The 26,328-nt window shown below is 39.2% G+C and overlaps 1 protein-coding gene across 14 annotated transcripts in view; it reads right to left on the bottom strand.

The window, feature by feature from the left end:
• Positions 1–15,920, bottom strand: part of ATG7 (autophagy related 7) — a 252,711-nt gene extending 236,791 nt beyond the window's left edge. For 8 of the 14 annotated variants that reach the window (XR_004001157.1, XR_004001158.1, XR_004001159.1 and 5 more), the window contains exons 1-6: positions 11,260–11,346; positions 10,493–10,688; positions 10,115–10,169; positions 8,029–8,146; positions 4,749–4,826; positions 347–463 (exon numbers count right to left, since the gene is read on the bottom strand). Coding sequence is in view for 11 of the 14 variants with exons in the window: in XM_030568363.1 (XP_030424223.1) it covers positions 347–463; positions 4,749–4,826; positions 8,029–8,146; positions 10,115–10,169; positions 10,493–10,670 (546 nt within the window). In the remaining 3 variants the exon portion in view is untranslated. Of the gene's footprint in view, positions 1–346; positions 464–4,748; positions 4,827–6,340; positions 6,360–8,028; positions 8,147–10,114; positions 10,170–10,492; positions 10,689–11,067; positions 11,160–11,259; positions 11,347–11,423; positions 13,036–15,851 lie in introns of those variants that run through there. The other 6 variants (XM_030568359.1, XM_030568357.1, XM_030568358.1 and 3 more) reach the window with 6 other exon arrangements.
• Between the last annotated feature and the right edge of the window lie 10,408 nt (positions 15,921–26,328).

Genomic DNA, 26,328 nt, shown 5'->3' with positions numbered 1-26,328 from the left:
CTATCTCCTGATCAGCTCTATTAACAACCTATTCTCCCAGACCACGCTGCCTCTGAAATGCTTAAAAATCTTTTGTACATTGAATATTCTGTCCAAAGATGCTAACATAAGCCCAGTAATGATTTATACTCAACCTCTTCGGCTAACTGGATTGTTGCAAGAGGCAATAAAACATCAAAATGAGAATTTTATAAAGTAAAAAAGAAATAAAAGTATAAAATCAGTAACTCAAATAAACTAGCTACACTGGTTAAAACTCAGCAAGTTAGAGGACAAAATATGTAATTTTACAGGCAACAAGAAAGAATGATCTCTACTAAAGATTTGACAGTTGGTATTTGAGTACCTGGGTTGGAGAGAACCTTTCACCTAGGCAGACTGCCTGCTGAACAATAGGTATGCCATCAGGGAAGCAGAGAGCAGGGTAGCAAAACCAGTAATAGAAGCGATACTTTTTTAAATCCTAGAGGAAAAAAAATATATATGCACATGTTAGAAGACAAATAATTACTAACCCAACTAGTCACTTAAAAACTGAGTGATTATAGCACTTCCTGTTACAGCTATGGCCATAATCCTGCAAACACTTAAACAAGTGTTTAACTTTGCTCATGTGAGCGGTCCCATTGGAGTAAATTTAAGAATGTGTGTAAGTATTTTGCAGACTAGGAGACCATGAGAGCTGTGTCAAAGAATTACACAATAGGAAACTGAGTTAATAATTTTTTATTATTAAATATATTTTTTTAATTTCTTGGCAAATATAGCAATGCAGCCCCAGACCCCAAGGGGCCTTCTGGAATTTTGCAATAAGGCCTGAGATGCACACCACACAGGTGGGCCAGCAGTCCCAACCCTGCCACGGCAGCCTGGACACCATCGTGCCAAGCAGCCAAGAACCTGGACCTTGCCACTCAGGTCAGCCTTTAGCACACAGCTGAGCTGTGCCACAACAGTGTGCTAACTGGGCCAGATGCAGCCCATGGGCCACTGGTTGAGAGCCACTGCATCAGAGGTTCCCAATCTGTGTTTCATGGACTACTGTAAGTTTGTGAAGCAGTTTCTGGTGGTCCATGGATAGATGGTTGGTCACATGAGGCTGGCTCTCTCTCTTTTTTTCTAGTTACTAAATTGCATTAAAATACAGCCAGACATATAAGAAATAACATCCTAAGATTACTTTTCAATGTAAACAATTGCTACAATTGCCAGATATATGTAGTGTAAGGATTTCCATACAATCAAGAATGGAAGGAGAGGTTGCATCCAAGAGGGACACCATAAAATATTTTAGAATCCCTGCATTAGACATAACCTACTGCACTTCTACTGTCAAACCAATTTTATTGGACAGCACCATAATGTCGTTAAACTATAAAGCTGCACAAATCAGTTTTGCGTATTCTTATAGGTCACCAACTGTCTTTTATGGTGATGCACTCATCTGTTGCTTCTATTTTTGAACAAAGCTAGAGTTTAAAATATATCACATCATCATACATATGGTTAATTTTTTTTTGTTATTTAAACAGACCAGATGGATGAAAGCTTTTAAAATGGTCACCACAAATGTGTGACCAATGTGGAGTACAGCCCAGTTAGAAATCACCCTAGATTTACCTCTTAACTTTTATCTCTCCTTCATATTAATCCCATCAACTGGGGTCCACTCAACAAGCCTTCCCCCACCAAAGTGCTCTGCTCAATGCCATATACTCTATCACACCACATGCTTACATGTCTTCCTTCATGACATCCCACTACTTTTTCTTGGATTGGCTTCTCTGTCTTTTTCCTTCCATCTCGATCTGTTGGTCTCTCTTACCGACATAGTTGCCACTGCGCTTTGCATGACCAAAACATCTGAGTCTGCATGCCCTCATTTTTTAACCCTATGGCTGTCAGAAGTGACAACTCTGTACAAACAGTTGTCATGAATAAACATGGTGAAATTTTCTTTATTTAAATATTCCCTTATAGCACAGACAGGCATTAAGTGAAAGCAAGCACCGTTTATGAGATCATTATCTCTGCAGTGTTTTAATTTGACCTGATCTTTAAAAGATCAAATAATTTGTGCTCTAGGATTTCTTTATTAAAAAGGTCATGGTTTTCTGTAATCTATGCAGTGGCATCTACAGTAAATTAAGAGATTATATATTGACACAGAGATACCCCCACACAGATCCATTCTCTCTCACACACATACATATATAAAGTATATGGAAACTTGATTAAACACACAATTCAGCTTTTATATTGGGAATTTATAATCTTTTCATCAGAAAGAACAGTTTAATACATGAACTTCTCATGACATTTAATTGATGTCAGTATTTTGAATATTTTTTTTCATATGAGGAAAGGTTCTAACATAAAATAATCTCTTTTTGAACTATGCCAAATATATGGAAGATAAAAGTATAAGACTTAAAAATTAAACATTACAACACTTCTATTTTTAAGCTATAGTGAAGAAAGTTCCTTGAAGACCAATGAAACACAGGCAACCAGATATGTATGTACTTCTAATTTGAGAAACACATCTACAAATTTTTAGTAGTTATAAAATAAAAGAAACTATGGCCCTAATCTTGCAAAAACATGCACATAGATCTAACTTCAGTAGGACTATATCTGTCCTTTAAATTCAGTGCATATGTATATGATTTCAGAAGTGGTCTATTTGCACATGCTTAGTTAGTTACATGAGAGAAAGCAGATAAAAGGCAAGGAGAAGGTGTAGCAAGCAGTAAACTTAACCCTGACATATAGGGCTAACTGGAACTGTTAGAAATACTTGGTGGAGATTTTCACAGCAGACTAGAGGATTTAGGAACACTGCTCCCATTAACTTGAACGGGAGTTGCATGGCTAAGGCTTAGTTGGCTTTGAAAACATCAACCTACATTTATAATTACAACCATTTTTTCTCATTTTCTTCTACCTCAGAAGACAAACATTTGTACCCAACTTAGTGAAGGAGGCTTAGTTTAGTCATCTAAACATTGCAACATATAGGATACTTACAGTGAAACATTCAATTTCCATCAGATCAACTCACCCTTCAAAGGTAGGTAAATGGAGTACCATGAAACTTACTTTGTGTAAACCCTGGTCCAGTTTGCAAAAAGGTTCTGTCTGCTTTGAACGGACAACAAGAATGATTTCCCGTTTATTGATTTAGGTGTAGAGTTTTGGCCTGTTGCTCTTAATCAACATTTTCCATTACTGTCCAGTATACTGTGTATAAAACAGCTGCTTCTGACACCAGCAGTGGCTACATTTCAGTTCTGCACTGTGGTGTCACAAAAGTTACACCATAGTTAAGGCTATGCCAGAATTTTAAATTTGGCAGCAACAACAAAGTTATTTAAAAATTGTGTGTTCTGAATTGTAGAATTAATTTGAAATGCTTAGTGTAGTTGGTAAATTAATGTTTTGTGGTACTCTGAAAGTAAGAGTGGCGAGAAGAGAGAAGGGAAAAATCATCCAGAGTTTAGTTAAATCTATTCCAAAAACCACCATGTTATAAAAAAAAATTCTGGACTGCCCTATCTTTTTTTCCAAAAGCCTTTTAAATATAAAATCAAGTAGTCTAAGGTGTAGTGCATGTCATTCTTTAGTATGTGTTGCCTAGGCCAATGTTTGTTAAAACTTTTAACTTGTTGGACCTGAGCAATGTTGAATCAGAAGACCTTTCTAAATTAATGGACTATCGGACAGTCCTACACGCCCAACTGTTGATGTAAGAGAGTAGGAGATGGCCATTAAGGTTTTGAAAGTGCAGGTTGGATGAAGTTACGGTGGGTATTGCTTTTCATTATTTGTTGGAGTGTTATGTATTTTTGCAGTATTGTAGGCTACGATGGGTGCTTGGGGTGTTCTAATGCAACCTTCACTGTTACTAAACAACGTTTGTGTTTGTAGGTGGGTTGTGAATCACTTTGGATTGAAAGGCAAAATAAGAATATAAACTGTTGTTATGCACTATTCAACTAAATGCATAGGCACCAACTCCACAGGTGCTCTGGGGCTGGAGCACCCACGGGGAAAAAATGGTGGGTGCTGAGCACCCACTGGTAGTCCCATCAGCTCCCCCTACCACCTCCCCCAGCAGCTCCTGCCCATCAGAGGGGCCTGCAGAACAGTGCCTCACCCTCCCTCCCCACACACCCCTCTCACCAGTAACATCTGTTTCACGGCACGCAGAAGGCACGGGGAGAAGAGAGAACGCGGCACGCTCAGGGGAGGGGGTGGAGCAGGAGCGTGAAGAGGCAGGGTGGGAGTGGGACCTTGGGGGAAGAGATGGAGTGGGGGCAGGTCCTGGGTCACAGCTGGGGGTCGAGCACCCCCCAGAAGTTTGGAAAGTCGGTGCCTGTGACTGAATGAGCTATACTGTGATAGGAGTGTTTGTACCTCTATGATGAAAGAGTTGAGCAATATTCTTTTAGCACTTATTCTCACCTTCCCATCTCTTCAGCAAATGTATTGCTCAGCGAATAAGTGAATCAAGCCTGCAGGTTCTTTGATCAGTCTTGACTTTTACTATCCTCACTGGACACAGGAGTTTAGTTGCCATTATTTATTTTTATATATGGAATCCAAGAACCTTTATATTTGTAGAGAAGCACATGCATGTACGAAATGCAGTCTAGTAACTACAGCAGTTATATTACTATTTTTCACTGACACTGGCATTATTTTTGTTTCACTATTCAGAGTATGGAATAAATTGCATTACTTACTGCAAAAGTCAGAAGCAGGAATTTGTTCAAGAGCATGGGGTTTTCAAGGGCAGTCCCTGATTTTATTGTCTCCCATATCTGTCAGTGGACAAAATACATAAATAAATAAAATAAAACAAATTTTAAAAAGCATATGGAGAGGTTCATTCGTCTTTCCTTCTTCCATATATGTTAAAAGCTCAAACTAATCATAGACAAGACATGTAGGGCTAGAAGGGACTTCAAGAGGTCATCTACTCCATCTCCTTGTGTCAAAGCAGGATTAAGTAATATTCTCAGTAATTTAGGTATGATTTTGCCCTACTTAATTCAGCCCATGCTCTAATGTCTGCTTATGGGGTGAGAATTTATTTCAACAAAGCTTTGGTTTGTCCTAGGTCTTGGGAATTACAAAAATGACAGTTCTACTATTATAGGCTTTACATTTCAATTTCATTCTGCCAGGTAAGGATCAGAAGCACAGAGCTCATCCAGAACTATAACTCCCATATGACAGACACAACCTAAACCAGCAGACATCTAGGCTTAAATTTTGAAGGTTTTACAAAGTTACACATAAAAATGATAACAATTAATATGTTTTTTCCTACAGCAACATCCCCTCACATGGATGAACCATAACCAACACAGCAGCACTGGGCTGATTTGTTCTCCTAGATCTCTCATCCTTGCGATATGTAGGGTACTGAAACTGACAAAAATCCCAATGGCAGGATCACAAGTATGAAAAAGTCTAGAAGTGCAGACAGGTGGCATGCTGTGCACAGTTAGAAACAAACCCAAAATGTAGCCAATTAGTTCATTTTTGCATTCATTTATTGTATATTGTGTGATGTTATGATTAACTCATAAGATGTCTATATACAATCATGGTATGCTAAATAGATTTAAATTGTAGGTTCATATGAGACTGAGAAGTATTTAGTAGTGAAAAGTATGCATTAGGTTTCTAAGTAAAGCAGAACTGAAACGAAAGACCTACATGCTGAGCCCTGTAAGATGTCAGCTTAGCAATACTAGGCCATAAGCTTAAGAATGCTTGACATAAGTGACCAAAGAGTGACCCTATGCCACAAGATCACAAGAAAGATGTGTCAACAGGTGATGTTGACAAAAAATTGACCTTGATGTACTGTTCAAAATCAAGAGATACCTTACTGTAACATTTTTCCAACAAGTGTCCTGATCACAGGGTACAGGTGCACAGAATCTATGAAGAATAAAAGGAACTAAAATCTATGTAAAATGGGGCACTCCAATATTCTTGGGGGCACAATACAGATAAGGGAAAAGAGGGTTCACCCCTGAAAGCACATGCACAGAGTGTTAGATATAGTCAGATTCATTTTATTCAATGAGGGAGCCCTCTTTTATCATGTGAGTTACCTGCGTGAAAACTCCAGCAGGAAACATTCCTACATTGATTAACAATTGGTGAGGAATCCATCAGACTCTAAAAATACCTTTGAGTATGTGAGTATGACTATATTTGTTACTTGTGCATGATTGTTTGTAGGATTTATATATGCCTGGATAATCATAACTTTGCTTGTGACTTTAATAAAACATATAAGACGGAATAGACGTTTTACTTGTGAATGTATGTTATTTCCTTGGTCTTCATGCGTTCCTAGAAGCTCTGAATCAGAAACAAGAAGCAGAGGTGACTTTCATTCTGTTGAGCTTGAAACTTTAGCAACTAGAACCAAATGCACAGAGGTGTAATACATTACTAAATTCACTTTAAATAAAATATAACGCTACAACAGTCTGCTGAATATGGTGTTTGTGGGACAAAGAGTTGCTATTATAAACAGTACTGCAGCCCTTGTTTGGAGACTGACAGGATTTTCAGTATCAAGGGGTCACTAAGAAAAATCTGCCATGGCTTTCTATATTAGCAAACATTGAACCTCCAGCTATTCATTGAGATATAGCCATAGAACAGAAACTTAAACCTGCCAAAGGCTCCCCCGAACTTCCCATCCATCAGGTTATGGTTAACATACCCCAACCATGCCTGAAATTGCAAAAACCACTATGGACCACACGTGATCACCTCATGTCTCTGAATCCAGGAGGAAAAAGCAAAGAAGTGGAGGAGAAGGAAAGGAGGCTGGAGTCAGCCCTTCAAGAGTTACTCTTGGGTAATTTGCACATTATTATTGATCCAACCAGCAACCCTCCCAGTTTCGACCTGCCACACAGACTTCGGACCACACTGAAACGCATCCGAACAAACCATGGAAAATGAGGCTACCTGATGCACAAGTGGAAAATCAAAGACTCCCCATCATGCGACTGCAGTGAGAACATCCAAACCATCAAACACATCATAATGGAGTCCCCCAAATATGGATTCAGAGGTGAACTGAATGATATCCACAAGTCATAGGGGAGGCCCTGAAATGGTTTATGGACCTACAACTTCATCTATAGCATGTTCCTCTGCAGATGTCATATGCATGTACGAGAGAGAGACACACACACAAAGAAAAAGTCTGGGATAGGTTACATTTTTTGACTTCTCTACTTCTCTTTAAGAGGCATCATCAAGATTACTGCATCATAACCATCACATAGTAAAGGAGCAGTAGGTCACAACAAGAGGGAAAATAATTAATGACTTCGAATGAGAAGATGGGTGAAAACTCTATTATTCTGACCTAAGGCAACCTAATTAGGGAATCTAGGGATGAGCATTACATTCAAACAAAAAAAATTTTTTTTTACGTGTGTAAGTCTCTCTCAGTCACTTCACTTTATTTAGTAACTTCTTGCATAAGTTCTCTTCAAAGAGCAGACAACTGTACCTCCTCCCCTCCAGTGGAACCAGCTGAAGGTCAGATTGAGTAACCTCTCTGCTGTTGCATCTCCTCAGTCTTCATACCATTACTTACGCCCCAGAGTGCACTGTGATAATCTGAATCGCAAAAGCAAGCAGGAGCTGATATCTGGGTTTCACAAAAGCAATGCTCCCTGGAATTCAAGTAACTGAGTAAGTCCAAGAGTGCTGCTAAGATTAAACAGATGAGAGGCAGGACTCAGCATGGAGGCTACCGAGCATCATCATCTAACTGCTGCTGTCCAGAGGTGATCAGAAGCAAGCAGAAGATACCAAACTACCTCCTCCAAAAGCAACTGTATCCCAAAGCCAGGGTTAGATGGGTCAGTGGGGGATGATAGTCTCTCCATTGCCTGGGACTCAAACTGCAAAGTAGTTCACTAGCTTTCCCCAAATCTTGTTTTCTCTGTAAATGTATTTAATTGTTAACCTCACCTCATTTGCTGCTTTTTCCAAAAGTGACTTCTTATCACAGGATTTGAAAGACTCAAAAGTGTTGGTGTTATATAACGTTCCGACAGCAGGACAGCAATGTGCCGGGGTGGCAGCATTCCTAGACAGGAAACAAGGACACTCTTGGAACCACACTCTAGCATTTTTTCCAGAACTTTCATTAACAGTAACCAATGGGAACTCTCACACTAAGCCCCAATGATGCAATTTTCCAAGCAGAGTGGTGACTATATACATCACAGTGAGGCAGAAGGTGAATCAAGGACAGTCCCACTCAGAATGTTTGCAGGTAGTTATAAAAATGGGCTTGCATTCATGGACAAATTTGACAAGTAACTCAATAATTATTAGGATGATTTGATCAACTGAAGGCTTAGAAATCTAGAGCACACCTCGTGACTCAATGACAAATGCTGCTGTAGTACTGGAGACAGGAAAGAGCTGGAAAAGATTTAGTTTTATGCTTCTAACAAAGATTATGAAGATAGCCAGTCTTGTGTGTAGAGTTTGACCTGCCTCAGTGGCATCCTCCCAGCTGTTCAAAAGCATATGAGAATTCTGTCTTTAAAGAGGTGTTTTTATATATAACTACTGCTTAGTCATCTAGGTTTCCCCCAAATATTCCATCAAGTGTTTACAGTGTTTAAATTTAATTTAGAAGTTTTTGTGCTGTACTTCAGACCCCTAATAGAAGTGGAGACGCTTTGCCCCTGATTCAGCAAAGCACATGCTTTACTGCTTTATTGAATGGGAATCAGCTTAAGCACTTGCTTAAATGTATTGCTCACTGATGGTCTTCTTAAATAAAATTACTACTATTATTCATAAAAGCCTGTAAGACATTCAATGCCTACTGCATTTTCCACATCCTTGCAGTTAATCACTTATAGTCTCTAGAAGGTGCAGGGAGGTTCAAATGTCACATCATAATGTAAATTTTTCATGAGCTCTATGATTTTCAGTGCAGAGTCTCTTGGGGAATCTCTGAGACAAATACAGCTTTTTTAAAAAAACAATTTTTTTCTTTTAAATAAAAAAAAGTGATTCAGTTAAAAGTGGAAAGTTAAAAACAAAAGACATCCCAAAGTGAACATAAAACACAGTACTAATGTTGAACAGTTAAAGTCAGAAAATCCAAAAGTTTTGTTACCTATAGCAACATTAACTAGACAATGCTCCTTATAGATATTAATGCATTTTATTCCATTTCTTAATGGTAGAATATGTAGTTTAGTAAATTAGGCCACAATACTGCAAATACTTATATATTTACTTTATTCAATGGATATGAGCAGTTCAATTAGTTCCATGAGACTGCAGTGTTTGCAGGACCAAGGTCTTAATGATTATCAGAAAAGGTACATTATACATATACAGGACATGCAAGTTCCACAAAATTTAAAGTCAGTCGAGACCATTTTGATCATGTAGTCCGAATTCCACCCAGTAATTCCCACAGTGGAATTACTTCTCACTGCATAAGTGAACACTTGGTTGTCGTAATATTGCCATAAAAATATTAAAATAGCCCTGATATTAAGTTACATTAAAAAAAATGTTTTCACAATTTTCTTCAGTTCCCAATGTTAAACAGTGTTTTCTGAGATGATTTTGTTAGGTTTCAATGTGACATTTACAATCTCCTGCGGGCAAATAATTCCAGTGGCAGCTCTATCCCACAAAAGCTTATGCTCAAATAAATTTGTTAGTTTCTAAGGTACCACAAGGACGCCTGGTTGTTTTTGCTGATACAGATTAACCCGGCTACCACTCTGAAATCTGTCATCTGTAGTAGATAGATTCTTCTCTTCACTGCCATTATCTACAAAACTGATTAAAAGCACAGGAAGATAAAACAGAGTGAAAGGAAAAACTTTTCAAAGTCATTAGTGAGGACAATTATGAAAATCACATTGAGATATCAAAATGTGGATAGAGCCTCATTAAAATTCTGCTAATACTCTTAGAAGATACACACCAAACATATTCATAAGTGATTTGTCAATCAGGTGTAACTATATTATTATCCACCATTTTTTTTAACTTCAAAATCACATAAGATACTTACATATCAAAGGCACTAAACTCCAATGTTAAACGAGCTGGTAGACCAAAAGGATCACCTGAACAAAAACAAAGTTTCTTTTAAATAACAGCAGCAGCAACTATGTCACAATAAAAACAACAGGCCAAATATAGTTTCCTGAATCAAGGGTCCAATCCTGTTCCCCTTGAAGTAAATGTGAATGGGATAAGAATCTCTAGTTTTTCATATAGTCACAGATTATATATCCATATACAACTCATGTGATCTTTTTTCTATCCTTTATTATGACTGTGGAATATTTTGTACATGTAGTACAAATTCTTATAACAGAAATATAATTAAACCAAAGACAAGAGGAGAAAATCTGGCATGCCTAATAAAAGTTCAGTTTCTACCTACCATTATAGTAGTAGCCTTTGATACCTTTCGGAGTCTCATCTAATCTATACTCATTAAGTTTCTTCTGGGTCAGCTCATGCCAGAATCCTGCATCCAAGGCACTGGTGAAGGGAACAAACTGTAGCTTTGGGATTCTAGGTTCCAGGGGATTGTGTGTCTCGCTATCAGCAGTTGCCATTGTTTTATTCAATTAAAGCTGTTAAAAACAGAAAAGTTCTGTGAGAAGAGTCATTCCTGACAGCTACTTACTGAGCTGATTAGGCTGGCTTTGGCTTTTGGAGGTTTAACAGTGTTTTGTTTTTCAAAGCCTACAGATGCCACTTACAAACAAAATGTCAATATCTTTAGTATACTAGCCAAGCCCTCTCTCTCTTTAAGAAGCGAGAACTTAATTTGCGGAAGAAGGATCTGCGTGTATATACATACACACACACACATTTTTTATATATATATATATATATATACACACACACCCCTTCTGCAAATTAAGTTCTCGCTTCTTCGGGAACATTTTTTTCTTCAACATGCTAATTCCATGCCAGAGAGAAGCAAAGAAAAAACTGGTCAAACTAAACCTAATAGACACCAGATTCAAGGATGGCCAAATCACACCCCAGAAATCACATGTGGCCCAGAACCCAGGGCCGGCCTTCTGCGGGGGCTGGGTAACCATCCAGTGCACCGTGCACTGGGCTGGGGGCTCGCGCTACAAAGTGTCAGAATAACAGACACCCCCCAGACCGGCTCCGCCCCCCAGCCCTGATCACCTCAGCCGCGGTCCGCCACCATCCCCCGCGCCGCCTGCCCCTCCGCCCGCTCCACCTCCGAGTCCGCCAGCTCCTCCCCCAGCGCCCCTCGGCCACCATCCTCCGCTCCGCCTCCCGCTCAGCTCCTCCCCTAGCCCCTGTCCGCCCCCCTCATTCGTTCCGACCCCAAACCGGGTCCGCCATCATCCCTGCCCGCTCCGCCACCCGGCCGAGGTCCAGCTCGGCCTTGGCCAGGGCGCCATTTTAGGTAGTGCCGACCCAACGTATTTAAACTCGCCTTTAGCTATCCAGCGCTTAGCGCCCATGCGAGTAGCAAGCTCCTTTCTTCCATTTGCTTCTGCTATTACTCTGAGTGAGTCTGACAGTCAGATGGAGATGGGTCCACCGCAAAGAAAATCCAAGGGTGGGTGCCGGGCCCAGAAGGGAAGGTGGAGGAAGAGCTAAAATCGTCAGGCAAGCAAAGAGCCAGCCTGCAACCTCAGAGCAGTCCTGAGGCACCTGAAGTGCCCCTCTCAAGCTCACTTCAAAGAGTTCGGCCACCCTGATAATCGGCATAGCTGTGAAGTATTGCTCAAAAGCCAGTTCTGAAACAACTTTGATTTGGGTGCGGAAGAAACATTCCCCATCTCGGATTAATGTATTTCAGCATTTTGTCTTAAATGAGTGAAATTAATTTAGAAAAACCTCCAAATAGCCAGTCTGAAAAAAAAAAGCTTGGTGTCCAGCCTTCATTCTTTTGTGAATAAAACAATCTGTTCTGAAAAATATTTTGCTTACTGCTATAATGGAAGACATCAAATTGGACTAACAGTACAACCAGGGATGTTTACATTTTAGAAGGCCTTATCCACTTTTATTTGGCACAAAGATAAGATTTTGTAAAAATGAACTTTTAAAAAAAGCAAAACACTAATGTTTTCAGAATTTTACACTAATCTCCCTGAAAACAATGCTTAATAAGCAAATAAACATCCCTCCACCGAGTCTGAAACAAAGATTACAGCACTAAGAACCTCAAAATGAAGCAACGTTTAGAAGAAAAGAAATTTAGATCTGACTTTATTAACTTTCATATTCCAAGCTGAAGGAAATGCATATTCTCAACTAAGAGCTCAAATAATGACAGATTTGATAATGGGCTTTCAATTGCATTCATGGTATTATATATAGCACAGGTGGAGAAATGTACTTTAACAATCAATTTTTAAAACTGACATCTCTTTAACCTGCTGTTGGGTATTAACCTGAAATTTAATCTAGACCAAAAAATAAAGTACTATGCCACCCCTTGACCCCCTCTGCCAGTGTCTGTGGTTTTACGCTCGTACCATCTTATTTTTACATCTTTCCTTTGTTTTAACCTGAAAGCCCCACATCAAGAAGAAGGGAACCTGATAGCAGAATATACGACTTAAAAGTGAAACTGATTATACGCTAAACTGTTATCAAATGCACAATGTAAACAAACTGCAAAAAAAACCTTTTATTCTTCTAATTTCTTTCACTTATTGTAATTTTAGGGTATATTTGTAATGAGCGAGTAAAATATTTACAGGCAGAAGTGAAATTTTGAAATTGATAGTGTCCTTTTAATGCTGAAACAAAGTGGGTGTGGTAGTACCTGGGACAAACATGGCTACAACAACATTGCATACGAACTTTAAATGCAGTCAGCTATCCCACACCCCCCGTTCTTTCTAGCTACTGTGCAACATTAACTGCCTATGACTAGAGTTGATCAAGAAACAGATTTTTCCTTCTGCTGTAAGGAGTTTTTGACATTTCCAAATTAGCTTCCATTTACAAAGTGTAATGGAAAAGTGAAAGTATCAAATTAAAAATTCCAAGCAGTTAGAATTGTAAATGTTGAAATAAAAACCTAATTTTGTTTTTAAATATTGACTTGAAATAAAAATACTTATTTTCATTCTCCTGATTGGAAAAATCAGAAAATTGTCAAAATCAACACTTTCTGAATGGAAAATGTTTTGTGCGGAAGATTTCACCTAGCTCTACCTATGACCCAATTGTTGCATTTATATCACCTCCACAGTAGTCACTATTTTCAGATGTATTGTGGGTTTTTCCAAGTCCCTACACCCATCTGGATCCATCTAAATTGTACTTTTATGGCCTAATTTTCTTCTGCTTTTACAGCATTTCTAGGCATATCACTTTATTACTATTTTTGTAGTTTTTTTCCATTATAAAGAGGCCCTGAAAAATGCACTCAATACTAGAAAATGGTCATCCTCCCCTGCTGAAAATAGGAGCCAAATCCACCTAATTTCTGAAGAATTTAAGCTTTTATTTAAAAAGGTTGCCAGCCCTTAAGGTTATGAAAGATGACCTTCCAGACACTCAGTGTAAACAGGTATAATGTTGTCCAGGAAAACTCACCAACTGCTATGCCTACCTTCATGCCTCCAGCTTCCATCCTGGACACACCACATGATCCATCGTCTACAGCCAAGCGCTAGGGTACAACCACATTTGCTACAACCCCTCAGACAGAGACCAACACCTACAAGATCTTCACCAAGCATTCTCAAATATGATACCCACATGAGGAAATAAAGAAACAAATCAAAAGAGCCAGAAGTGTACCCAGAAGCCTCCTGCTGTAAGACAAGCCCAAGAAAGAAACCAACAGAACTCCACTGGCCATCACCTACAGTCCTCAGCTAAAACCTTTCCAACACATCATCAGTGATCTACAACCCATCCTGGACAACGATCCCTTGCTTTCACAGGCCTTCGGAGGCAGGCCAGTCCTCACCCACAGACAACCCGCTAACCTTAAGCATACTCACACCAGCAACCATACACCGCACCATAGTAACTCTAACTCAGGAACCAATCCATGCAACAAACCTTGCTGCCAACTTGCCCACGTATCCATACCAACGACACAATCACAGGACCTAACCAAATCAGCCACAACATCTCCAGTTCATTCACCTGCACGTCCACCAATGTAATATACACTAGCAATGCCCCTCTGCTATGTACATCGGCCAAACTGGACAGTCCCTACGTAAAAGGATAAATGGACACAAGTCAGATATCAGGAATGGCAACATACAAAAACCTATATGAGAACACTTCAACCTCCCTGGCCACACAATAGCAGATTTAAAGGTAGCCATCCTGCAGCAAAAAAACTTCAGGACCAGACTTCAAAGAGAAATTGCTGAGCTTCAGTTCATTTTCAAATTTGACATCATCAGCTCAGGATTAAACAAAGACTGTGAATGGCTAGCCAACTACAAAAGCAGTTTCTCCTCCCTTGGTGTTCACACCTCAACTGCTAGAAGAGGGCCTCATCCTCCCTGATTGAACTAATCTCATTATCTCTAGACTGATTCTTGCCTGCATAGTTATACCTACCTCTGGAAATTTCCACTACATGCATCTGATGAAGTGGGTATTCACCCATGAAAGCTTATGCTCCAATACGTCTTTTAGTCTATAAGGTACCACAGGACTCTTTGTCACTTTTTTCATGAACCCTTAAGAATCTGTGTAATAAAGGTAAGCGTTATAAATACTGAGTTTTGGCACATTCTGCAGCTAAGACATCACCTTACATCTGTAGGAATAATAACCACAATATCATTCTTAATTTAAGAGCAGAAAACAATTGAGGAAGAATATTCATAGCTTTGCTGTACCCCAGAACCAGGTCTTCCTACAATTTCAGTTTCTTATGTTTGGTATTTCTCCTGGTGTCTACCACTATTGGCACTAAAATGCAAATATCAAAGATATAACCCATGAAATCATAAAGAACAGCGTGGAATATTTGAATACATAGAGAGGTCTTTTAAGTTGTGTGTTTGATCTTTAACAGTTTAGGTAAGTTAAACAAAATCATTGTAATACAAGTTAATGAAACCACAAAATAAAAGGAAAGATATAAAATAGAAATTACTTTTTAAAAAAATGTATTTTACAAATTTCAGAAATTACTTTAGAAGCATGATAATTGAATTTGCTTTTATTTCAAAATCATCAGCACTCCTAATGCCACAATCATCCTACCACTTTCAAAGCACTTATTCATATCTTTTTGTACCAAAACTTCTTTTTATCAAATTAATACCTCACTATTTTCTAAGTAGTTTTCTCAGCTCTCTTCCATTTAGGTTGTATACCAACAGTGCAAAATCTTATAATCAAAATACCAAATAGAAAAATCTTTAGATCCCCAATTAAATTGAAATAAATATTTTTAATGAAAACATAGCAATAATTTTAAGAGATTAAGGGCAGATTTTTAAAAGTATAAAAGCACTTTTGATTTCCATGGGAGTTAGGCACTTAAGTAGTTTTAAAAATCTGGCCCTAAGTTTAAGTAGCACTCTCTTTTTCTTCCAAAAAGGACTCTTTGATTATACAATATATTCTCACAGGGCCATATTGTGTCACTGATTTTTCACAGAACTCCCACTGATTTATAAGTACAGTTTGATGGTCCTCGTCCAATACCATCTCCCTACAAAACTGCAAGGAGATGCTCTGTAGTTTTGTTATATCACATCTTTGTTCAGATGGAACAATTTTCTAGTTTGTGTCCCCTATAAACTCACGGGTGCTGACAGCAACAGAAGGCTTCTGTAAGATTCTAAGCTCTTCTCTCCTTCAGTAGCTGGTCTGGAAAGGCAGTTCCTTCTCCAGGAGAATTTCTGAAATCTAACAGAGCTAGATTCAGAAAACCACAGCTACACTTTTCTTTGCGCAATATCTGTCTCATGCAGTCTTTCCGGTCTGTATCATGCACTCAGTTATTCTATTATTTCTAAATACAACAAAGATGTAACACTAAATCGTATCTTCCTGTAAAATCATGCAATCCCCTGCTGACCCTTTGAGGTCCATTATCAGATTCAGCATCAGACATGATTTCTGCCAAGACTTCAAACACTATGTTCAGAGAATGTATACAATCTCTCTTTCTCATACACATATATGCGCGCATGCAGTACTCTTTACAACTGTTCTTCCTTATTTGTTAGTAAGTTTTGAGGGGCATCCTTCTATTTGGTTTTGATATTTTTCTCATTTCAGATTGAGAAAGCTACATCAGTCTATTTATAGTGCTCCACACTGTGTTAACTTTGTGAACACATATTGGACTGCATCATTGCATTTATGTGTTTTTAGCGCCAGCTGGATTTTTCAGTAGCGTAAATGCATCTTATTTAACAGTGTCTCAAATCATGTACTGTTATACAGCAAGGTTTAATATCTATATCTATATATCGATAGCTATATCTTCGTTTTAGACATTCTAATTTTATCAGATTGTGGCTTTTCTATCATGCTGTGGAATTATCACTATCAAGACAGCTTTACTTCATTTTGCATGTTGTACCATAGTGTCTATCTGAATATGATTTTTTTTGGTCTATTCCGTCCTTTGAAAACCTAGATATTTCTTGGGCACATGGTTACCACACATGTACATTTTGCTAATGTCATATATTTATGTCAAACACTATTACTTGTGATTTGTGAATATCTGTACAGCAAATATCAGAACAGAGACATCTAGTGGATGGTGCATACAAGTACCAGGAAACTTTTAAAGAAACAATATTAAACAACCTCTGAAATTTCCCAAAAACGTTTATTTTAAGAATATGACAAATAAAACAACCAGGTATCAAGATTTTTAAAAAATAAATTAAGTTTAATTCCTTAAGACTCCAATTCAGCAGGGTACTTGAAGTAAAAAGGCCTATTCCTATGCTTGAAGTTAGGCGCACGTTAAGTACCTTGCTGAATCAGTCTAAGAATGGCTCATCCTGTAGATATTCTACAGTAATAAGCAAATATTAGTTTACTTAGCCTAGTAATAATAATAATACATCTATGCTCTAGTACTTATTCCTCCAGATACGGATGGGTACATTTTAATAGGATGGTGCAAGCAATAACATTGAAAGTAATTAATTTAAGCAACATACAAAGCCTCTGCAAGACATTCCTTTCCACCTTGATTTATGTTATTAACAACCCCTCTTAAAGAAATGCAAATAGTTTGCCTAAAGGGCCTTCAGCATTAATACTGTGAAAAGTTTTAATAAGTTATAAACCAAACAGAGATGCAAACAAGTTTTTCACAGAAATCTAGTATTGCATACTGAAAAACGGAAAATTACCTGTTTAAGGCCTTTTCTACATTCATAACATAAGTCAATTAACTTCCCAACCACTACATACTCTCGAAATAAAGATGTTTGATTACAGCCACCAGATGATCCAAACACTTCTCCAGTTAAAAAGCTAGTATTTTGACAATGTGCTGAAGTCTTCTGTGTTTATGGGAACACCACTGATAGACCGTACATCTATAAGAAACACTCATCTTAAAAATCAGATTTTGTAAATAAACCAATTTATTTGTCTGTTATTAGTAACATCCAATGTTTTTAATCTTAAAGAACTTCAAGATGTCACTTTTTGCATTTCTTTCAACTTGTCACTAAACTCAGCAATGCCAGTCTCATATTCAAGTTCTCACTGCTGCAAGATTTGGGCCTCTAACCTGGCATGGCTATGTTTGGTTATTTAATTTTTGTTAAAGATATTTTAACAGTGGAAACATTTCTATTGAACCTGGATTTTATAAAAGATGTAGACACCACTTTAATTTGAAAATATTAATAAAAATATTATTAAAAAATTAATAAAAATATAATAAAAACAGTTTGTGGACTGGCTGTGCCAGAGGTAGCTTTTAAGACCTGCAGGTGGGGTCTGAAAGATAGCTACTTCAGGTGATGGGGAAGAATTCCTCCTGGCTTTTCCAGCCTAGACCTAACTCAAAGCAGTGCTAGAAAAGTTTGACACTAACTCTGTATCGCCACCTGCTGTCTTAGAGCTGGTTCAGAGGGCATGCTGAGATCTAGGGGCCTGGACCTGGGTTCCTCCAACACCTGTTGAGCAAGCAGAATAGCCAGGACAAGGGCAGGTACCGGGGCTGGAGGTAGCTGGACCCCAGGGACCAGGAACCCCCCCCAGGGAAGGGGAGCCAAGGAGAAGTGGAACCCCAGAGGACAGGGAGACCTGCAACCGAGTACGGGGCGCACTGCCTGCTGGGGAGGGCTCCCAGGATCCGCTTGCCTGGCTCCCTGTGCCGCTACTCCCAACCTACCAGCCCCACCAAAGGCAAGAAGGCAATCTACTCTCTCTCCCTCCCCACTACGGGCTACTCACCAGCTTCACTGCTATTTACTTCTGGCATACTTCCTGGTGCAGTCAAATGATGTCACCACCCCTTGAAGTGCTGCAGGGCGAGCATTCTCAGCCATGACACTGAAGTAGATCATATAACCAAAAGAGAGTGTGGTGAGCTGATGTGCATATGCATGGGGTTTGCACCAAATGGAGGTGTGGCATTTACTGGGTGAAGTACTGCACTGTCACCCATTATAGGTCTAGGTGTCCTAACAGCCACTGCCAGCATTACCCCCCTCACACACATTTGCTGCATGGTAATTCTGGCATGTTGTAGAATTCAGTATGTTGTATCATGACATAGCACTGCCCTGGCAGAAATCAGCATATTGTGACATGATAACTGTGATGTTGCACCCCATAATGCTTTATAGATATATTCTTATGAGTGTAGATATGACATAACTGGAATATGTTTTACGCTGGATATGCCATGTAACATATCTTTGCAAAGGTTATGTTCTACTGAATGTATTCATCCTGTTTGTATGCATGTATCATTTTTATATCTGAAGTTATGAGAGTTGGCTCTATGCTTGTATTTAAAGTGTTTGCTGTAGGAAGCACATAAGGCAGATTTGGTCAACAGTGTATGAAGGGGTTATTCAAGTAATTGGGAGTACTTAGCTAACAATGGACCTTGATGGACGCCAATCGACATCTGAGCTTTCCTGGGAACATTCAGGCTAACATGGGCAATGGCGTCAGCCTGTAAAGAACTGAGTCATGCATAGACATGTGACTTGTCCATGCGACTACAAAACTCCATCTTGTAGTAGTGATTCTACACAGGGGAAGAGAGGAGTTTCCACCCACAAGGGAAAGACATATAAGCCCCTGGAAACCCCTCCATTTTGTCTGAAATACTCTAGGAACCAGCTGTTCAGAACTTGTTTGGTTTTATATTTGTAATTTCCGCTTGCTACTAGTGCCCATTACTGCAATGAAAAGCAAAGAAACAAGCTAGATGAGGTAAAATCTTTTATTGGTCCAACTTCTGTTGGGGGAAGGTATGGGCTTTTGAGCTACACTGAGCTCTTCTTTTGGTCTAGGGAAGAAAGCAGAGTGTCTTTGCCTTTCATTATTTTGAGTATTTAGCTAAGTTTAACATAGGTGTGCACATAGTAAAAAAATTCTGCTCCTTTTATGGTCATCATATTCTAACAAAAGGAGTATTGCAAGAGTGTGAGTACAGTACTGTAATTCAGTTATTGGTCAGCCACTCTTCAAAAGATGACTACATCAGGTGCAAGGCAATGCAATATCAGCCAATCCTTGCTGGTGGTGTTATCATTGTGCCACATGCCAATCACAGAACCTGGGCCTGGAGCAATTCCAAGTTTCTAAGAGTTGGTTTTCACGCTGAACTAAAAGTTTGGCATGCATGATTTAACACTGATCATAACAGTGTTCTACATATTATTACTACCTTCTTAACTGCACCATATTTGCTTCCAACCACGCTTTTAAGTAAGCGCATCCTACTTTTACACTTTTGCATAATATTATCTATGTTTCCAAGTTAATATATTATCAAACACTACTCCTAGGAACATAAATTTTTGAACTATCTGAATTTTCTCACCAAAGAAATAAGTCAATTCTTCCTAGTTAAAAGCATTTCCTTTGTTTTCACAAGTGAGAATTTAAATCCCCCGTCATTTCCCCACTTAAAAATTATCTGGAGTGCCTGATTTATCTTTTCCATGACTACTTTAAGTCTTTTATGCTTAGCCCATTTAGCACAATCATTTGAAAAAAGGGAAGTACCTGTTCCTGTCTGCCTACTTTCCAGGAGGTCATTTATCATAATGGAATATAAAGAAGGGCTGATAATACTCCCTTGCAGAGTTCAATTTGTAAGCTTTTAAGTTTTTGATAAAGCTGTTCTGACTTTGACTTGTATCGTTCTGTCACTTAGAAATCCCTCGTCCACCAAAACTTTCTCCCTTTTATTCCAATTTTGGGTAGTTTATACAGGGGGCCTTACCTCCATAGTATGTCGTTTTCTTTTTCAACATCCAGGAAGACTATTATCATAAAGTTCTTAGTCCTTATCCTTTTTTGTACCTCCATTTCTAGTCTCACTATATGGTCAACTGTGCATCTTCCCCATTTCTGAAGCAACTTTGTACATCAGTCCAAATATAGGGACAATTGGTGGGGCAGTGTCTGGAGAAGTTTAAATTTCACTGATTATGTTGTACCTGTTATGGAGTAAATAGAGGACCTTACACTATAGTGCCTACAATCAGCATCCCTCATAAACATTAAATAGCACAACACAATGTTAAAAATAATAGTAATAAGTCTTGTGGCAATCAGCCTGTTTCCTGAATCTAATCCATTACCGGCTTTCCATCTGTAATATGTTGCTTCTTTCATTTCTCATTCCACTTGCTGTTTATTTTATTGACACTGGGTATTACCTCTACCCTGTTGGATACGTCACAGCCCAGTGTCTTAGCCTCTTTCCCTGGGTCTGAAAAAATGAAGAATCTGTTTTATCTCAATCTGATGAAACACTTGTTTGTGTGATATTTATTCTTTTTACATAAAATAGAGTGGAGACATTGACACCATCCTATCAAAACTGGCCAGCTGGCACCAGCTCTTGTCAGCCAGTTTCCAACTGACCATAGTCCCCCTTAAGCTTTTTAGTTTCTGAAGTTATTTGATTTCATAATGTAGTTTGTCAAACAATTATCAGCATAATTCAAATGTTACCAGAAATACTGCTGCCCTAGTTCAGAGAAGACACTCATGCGTGACCCAGCTTCTTCATGTCACTTCAACTGGTTTCTTCACACTTGAAAGGAAATCAAACACTAATAATCAGAACTCTGTACACCAATATGTTCTCTGGGGCATGGGGAAGGCACCTGGCAGGCTTGTATTCTCTTGGCATATAATTTTTAATATCTATACTGTGTAATGGAAGTGAGATTAGAGCCACATATACATGAAACTGTGGATCAGTGGGTGAGCAGCACTGAAGGTAGTTCTCCTCTCTGCTATAACAAGTAAAAGTCACAATCTAATAGATATAGCTTTCATGTCAGATTTCTTCATGCACAGCACCTTTAGGAAAGGCACTGTTACAAAAACTAAGTGTAGATTCATTCTGGAGTTGGTGGATTGTTACAGGTATATTTTTTAATACTGGTCTCTTGTATGTGACATACATAAACCACTTTTGCTCATTATTGAAAAATATCTGGTGTAAAGATTTGAGAATAATAATCTAACCTGACGACAAGCTCTTTAAAAATAAACAGGGAATAAATTTGGCTTTTGCCATATGCCTTGTTTCAGCAACTGAGACTGGAGGGGTTGGAACAGCCCATTGACCCCAGGCATGAGCTTGAATACATATGAAGTACTGGAATTGAAGATGAGCATGAAATGGCACTCCAAATCCAACAGATTCAGACCCTTCCAAACTTTGGGAAAACAACTGTCTAAATTTCTTTCTGAATATTGTGGCTTGAGCTTATCCTTATAACGGATCCAAACTAGAACCCATTAAATCTGAACACACCAAAACTTTGAGAGAGTTTGGATGGATCCTGATCAGAACTTTGTGGTTCAGATCCATTTCTTTTTGAAATACTTTAAAAAAAATGGTGCTTTGCAGTTATATAGTGCCTACCATTCAAGGGTCTCTAAAGTGCTTTACAAAGATGGGCAAGCATTATTAGTTAATAGAACACAATGTACATCTGTGGTAAAGCTGGGCAAACAGTTTATTTGCTTGTGAAAACACTGGCAGTTTGTCTAAACTAGCACACCTACTGTAGCTATATTATTTTATTATTGGATGCTGTTGTGTCTTGTGACATATCACGGAATGTATTTCCATGTCCGTCTGTCTATATGTCATTTGCTCCATTATGGTCTGTTGCCATGACCACAGCATCTTTGATCCATACAATGTGTCCAAACCACTTCAGTCTTCTTTCTCGAAACGTCTCTACAGTCTGCCAGCTAGTCCTTTGTAACACATCAACATCAGTTACTTTATCCTACCAGCAGATACGTGGTATTTTTTTGCAAGTATCTCTGATGGAATGCATTCAACTTCTGTTGTGGCCTAACCTTTGCCAAGGTTCAGAAGTGTATACCAATGTGGGTATCACAATGACATTGTCTAACTTTGTCTTGGTTCTGGTGTGAATCTCCTTAGTTTTTCAGATATTTGCCAATCTTAAAAAGGCTCCCTTTGCCTTCCCAGTTCTTGCTTCTACTTCCTTATGGAGTTGGCCATCACTGCACTGTTGCTGTACAGTGGTAGCAATGTTGTGAAGTTTTAAGCTAAAAGTCCAGTGCAGACCCAACCAGAATGAATTTTGGAAGCAGTGCAAAGGGACTAACATGGTTAACCTCTTGCAATTGCCAGGGGACCGTCATAATATGGGCACCTCCACCATAGTTTTTTCAGAGGCTAGCACTTCAACTGATAGGCTGTGCTGATTTGCTGCAGAGAAACACCTGTCTTTCTTTCATCAGAGGGACTGAGGTGGTAATGTGGTGTAGTGGATAGGGCACTGGATAGCCAGGAAGACACCCAGGTTCTATTCTCAGCTCTGCTAGTGACCTGTGGGACCTTAGACAAGTCATTTCATACTTAGACAATACTTATGGACTGACCTTAGACAAGTCATTCATATTTCTGTTTCCATTTTCACCCTTTGTCTGTATTGTGTGTCTTTAGATTGTATGCTCTGCAGGGTAGGGAATGTCTCTTGTTGTGCGTTTGCACAATGCCTAACACAATGGCACCATGATCTCAATTGGCACTGTAGCAGGGTAGTCACCAGCTCCTGCCTGGAAAGGGTTAGAGCCAGCCCTGCAGAGGGCTGGGGCTGTGGAAGGAAAGAGCTGGATTGATTGGGGGAAGCAGCTGCAGCTGGGCCATGCCCCAATCAGAGCCAAGCTGGCCCTATAAAGAGGCTGGGAGCCAGGAGCTCAGCACTCTCCCCCTGCCTATAGAGAGCTAGACAAGGTACCTAGAGTGGAGCAGGGCTGGGGAAAGGCAGAGGAGCTGGGAAGCTCCTGCCTGGAAAGTCCCAGGCTGCGGCCTAGCATTAGGCCAAGAGGAACTGGGAGTTGCAGGGGGCAGCCCAGGGGTAGGCAAAGGCAGCAGGTCCAAACCCCTTTGCCAATGATGAGTGGCTGATACTGCAGTCTGCCCCAGTGAACAGGGGTTAGATGGAGAATGGGCAGTAGCCAATACTGAGGCAAAGTGGTGATAGTGGGGTGTGGGTTCCCCTGGGAGGGGGATACCCAGTTAAAGGGGCACCGGGGTCCTGGGACAGACATGGGGACCAGTAGCTGGAAGGCGGATCACCGGCCTGCAGAGGGTGCTCTGGGCTGGATTGACCTAATTCCCAGGATAACCAGCAGGAGGCGCCGCAGGGGTGAGTCTGCTCATCTACAGGCATCAATAAGCACTGCTGGAACACAAATAATAATACAGTAGAACCTCAGAGTTATGAACACTTCTGGAATGGAGGTTATTCATAACTCTGAACAAAACTTTATGGTGGTTCTTTCTAAAGTTTACACCTGAGCATTGACTTAATGCAGCTTTGAAACTTTACTGTGGAGAAGAAAAATGCTGCTTTCCCTTTATTTTTTAAGTAGTTTATATTTAACACAGTACTGTACTATATTTGCTTCTTTTTTTGTCTCTGCTGCTGCCTAATTGTGTACTTCCAGTTCCAAATGAGGTGTGTGGTTGACTGGTCAGTTCATAACTCTGGTTTTCCCAACTCTGAGGTTCCACTGTCATGAGAAAAACTTTTGCTCAAAGCAGATTTTGTTTCCTCACAAAATAAAGGTCAGTTAAGGGTTTAAATTTCGTTTCCCTTCAACAGTCATATGGACTAGGGCTGTTAATTAATCGCAGTTAACTCACACGATTAACTCAAAAAATTTAATGGTGATTAAAAAATTAATCACGATTAATCGCACTTTTAATCACACTGTTGAACGATAGAATACCAAGTGAAATTTATTAAATATTTTTGGATGTTTTTCCACATTTTAAAATATACTGATTTCAATTTCAACACAGTATAAAAAGTTGACAGTGCTCACTTTATATTGTTTTTATTACAAATATTTGCATTGTAAAAATGGCAAAAAAATAGTGTTTTTCAATGCACCTCATGCAAGTACTGTAGTGCAATCTCTTTATCATGTAAGTGCAACTTACAAATGTAGATTTTTTTTGTTACATAACTGCACTCAAAAACAAAACAATGTAAAACTTTAGAGTGTACAAGTCTACTCAGTCCTACTACTTGTTCAGTCACTTGCTAAGACAAACATGTTTGTTTACATTTACAGTATCACCTGAAAGTGAGAACATACATTCGCATGGCACTTCTGTAGCCGGCATTGCAAGGTATTTATGTGTCAGATATGCTAAACATTCATATGCCCCTTCATGCTTTGGCCACCATTCCAGAGGACATGTTTCCATGCTGATGATGCTTGTTAAAAAAATAATGCATTAATTAAATTTGTGACTGAATTCCTTGGGGGAGAATTGTATGTCTTCTACTCTGATTTACCCACATTTTGCTATATATTTAATGATATAGCAGTCTCATAAGAACATAAGAACGGCCGTACTGGGTAGACCAAAGGTCCCTCTAGCCCAGTATCCTGTCTACCAACAGTGGCCAATGCCAGATGCCCCAGAGGGAGTGAACCTAACAGGTAATGATCAAGTGATCTCTCTCCTGCCATCCATCTCCACCCTCTGACAAACAGAGGCTAGGGACACCATTCCTTACTCATCCTAGCTAATAGTCATTAATGGACTTAACCTCCATGAATTTATCCAATTCTCTTTTAAACGCTGTTATAGTCCTAGTCTTCACAACCTCCTCAGGCAAGGAGTTCCACAAGTTGACTGTGCGCTGTGTGAAGAAGAACTTCCTTTTATTTATTTTAAACCTGCTGCCCATTAATTTCATTTGGTGGCCCCTAGTTCTTGTATTATGGGAATAAGTAAATAACTTTTCCTTGTCTACTTTCTCCACATCACTCATGATTTTATATACTTCTATCATATCCCCCCTTAGTCTCCTTCTTTCCAGGCTGTAAAGTCTTAGCCTCTTTAATCTCTCCTTGTATAGGACCCATTCCAAACCCCTAATCATTTTAGTTGCCCTTCTCTGAATCTTTTCTAATGCCAGTATATCTTTTTTGAGATGAGACTACATCTGATGCAGTATCTCGGGTGATGGCGCAGCACATTTTATTCATTTTTAAGAACGCTTTCACTGCAGATTTGACAAAACACAAAGAAGATACCAATGTGAGATTTCTAAAGATAGCTACAGCATTCAACCCAAGGTTTAAGAATCTGAAGTGCCTTCCAAAATCTGGGAGGGACGAGGTGTGGAGCATGCTTTCAGAAGTCTTAAAAGAGCAATGCGGAAACTACAGAACCCAAACCACCAAAAAAGAAAGCCAACCTTTCTGCTAGTGGCATCTGACTCAGATGATGAAAATGAACATGCATCACTCCATACTGCTTTGGATGGTTATCAAGCAGAATCCATTATCAGCATGGGCACATGTCATCTGAAACAGTGGTTGAAGCAGGAAGGGACATATGAGTCTTTAGTAAATTTAATTCTATCTGTGTTCTTCTGGTTATAACAAGTCAATGCTTTTCTTGTTTTTTGAAGATTAATGCATGTGTATCTAGAGCCAACTCAGTCACTCCACCATATGATAAACTTTGGTCATATATCAGTTCTTCATTCCTAAATGTAAACCTCTGGGTTTTGTTTTGGTTTGGTT

This window comes from Gopherus evgoodei, chromosome 7 (genome assembly GCF_007399415.2).
Source record: "Gopherus evgoodei ecotype Sinaloan lineage chromosome 7, rGopEvg1_v1.p, whole genome shotgun sequence".
In the NCBI taxonomy this organism is placed as follows: Eukaryota; Metazoa; Chordata; order Testudines; family Testudinidae; genus Gopherus; species Gopherus evgoodei.
The sequence above is the reverse complement of the archived record's forward strand: the minus strand, read 5'-3'. Positions and strand labels throughout refer to the sequence as shown.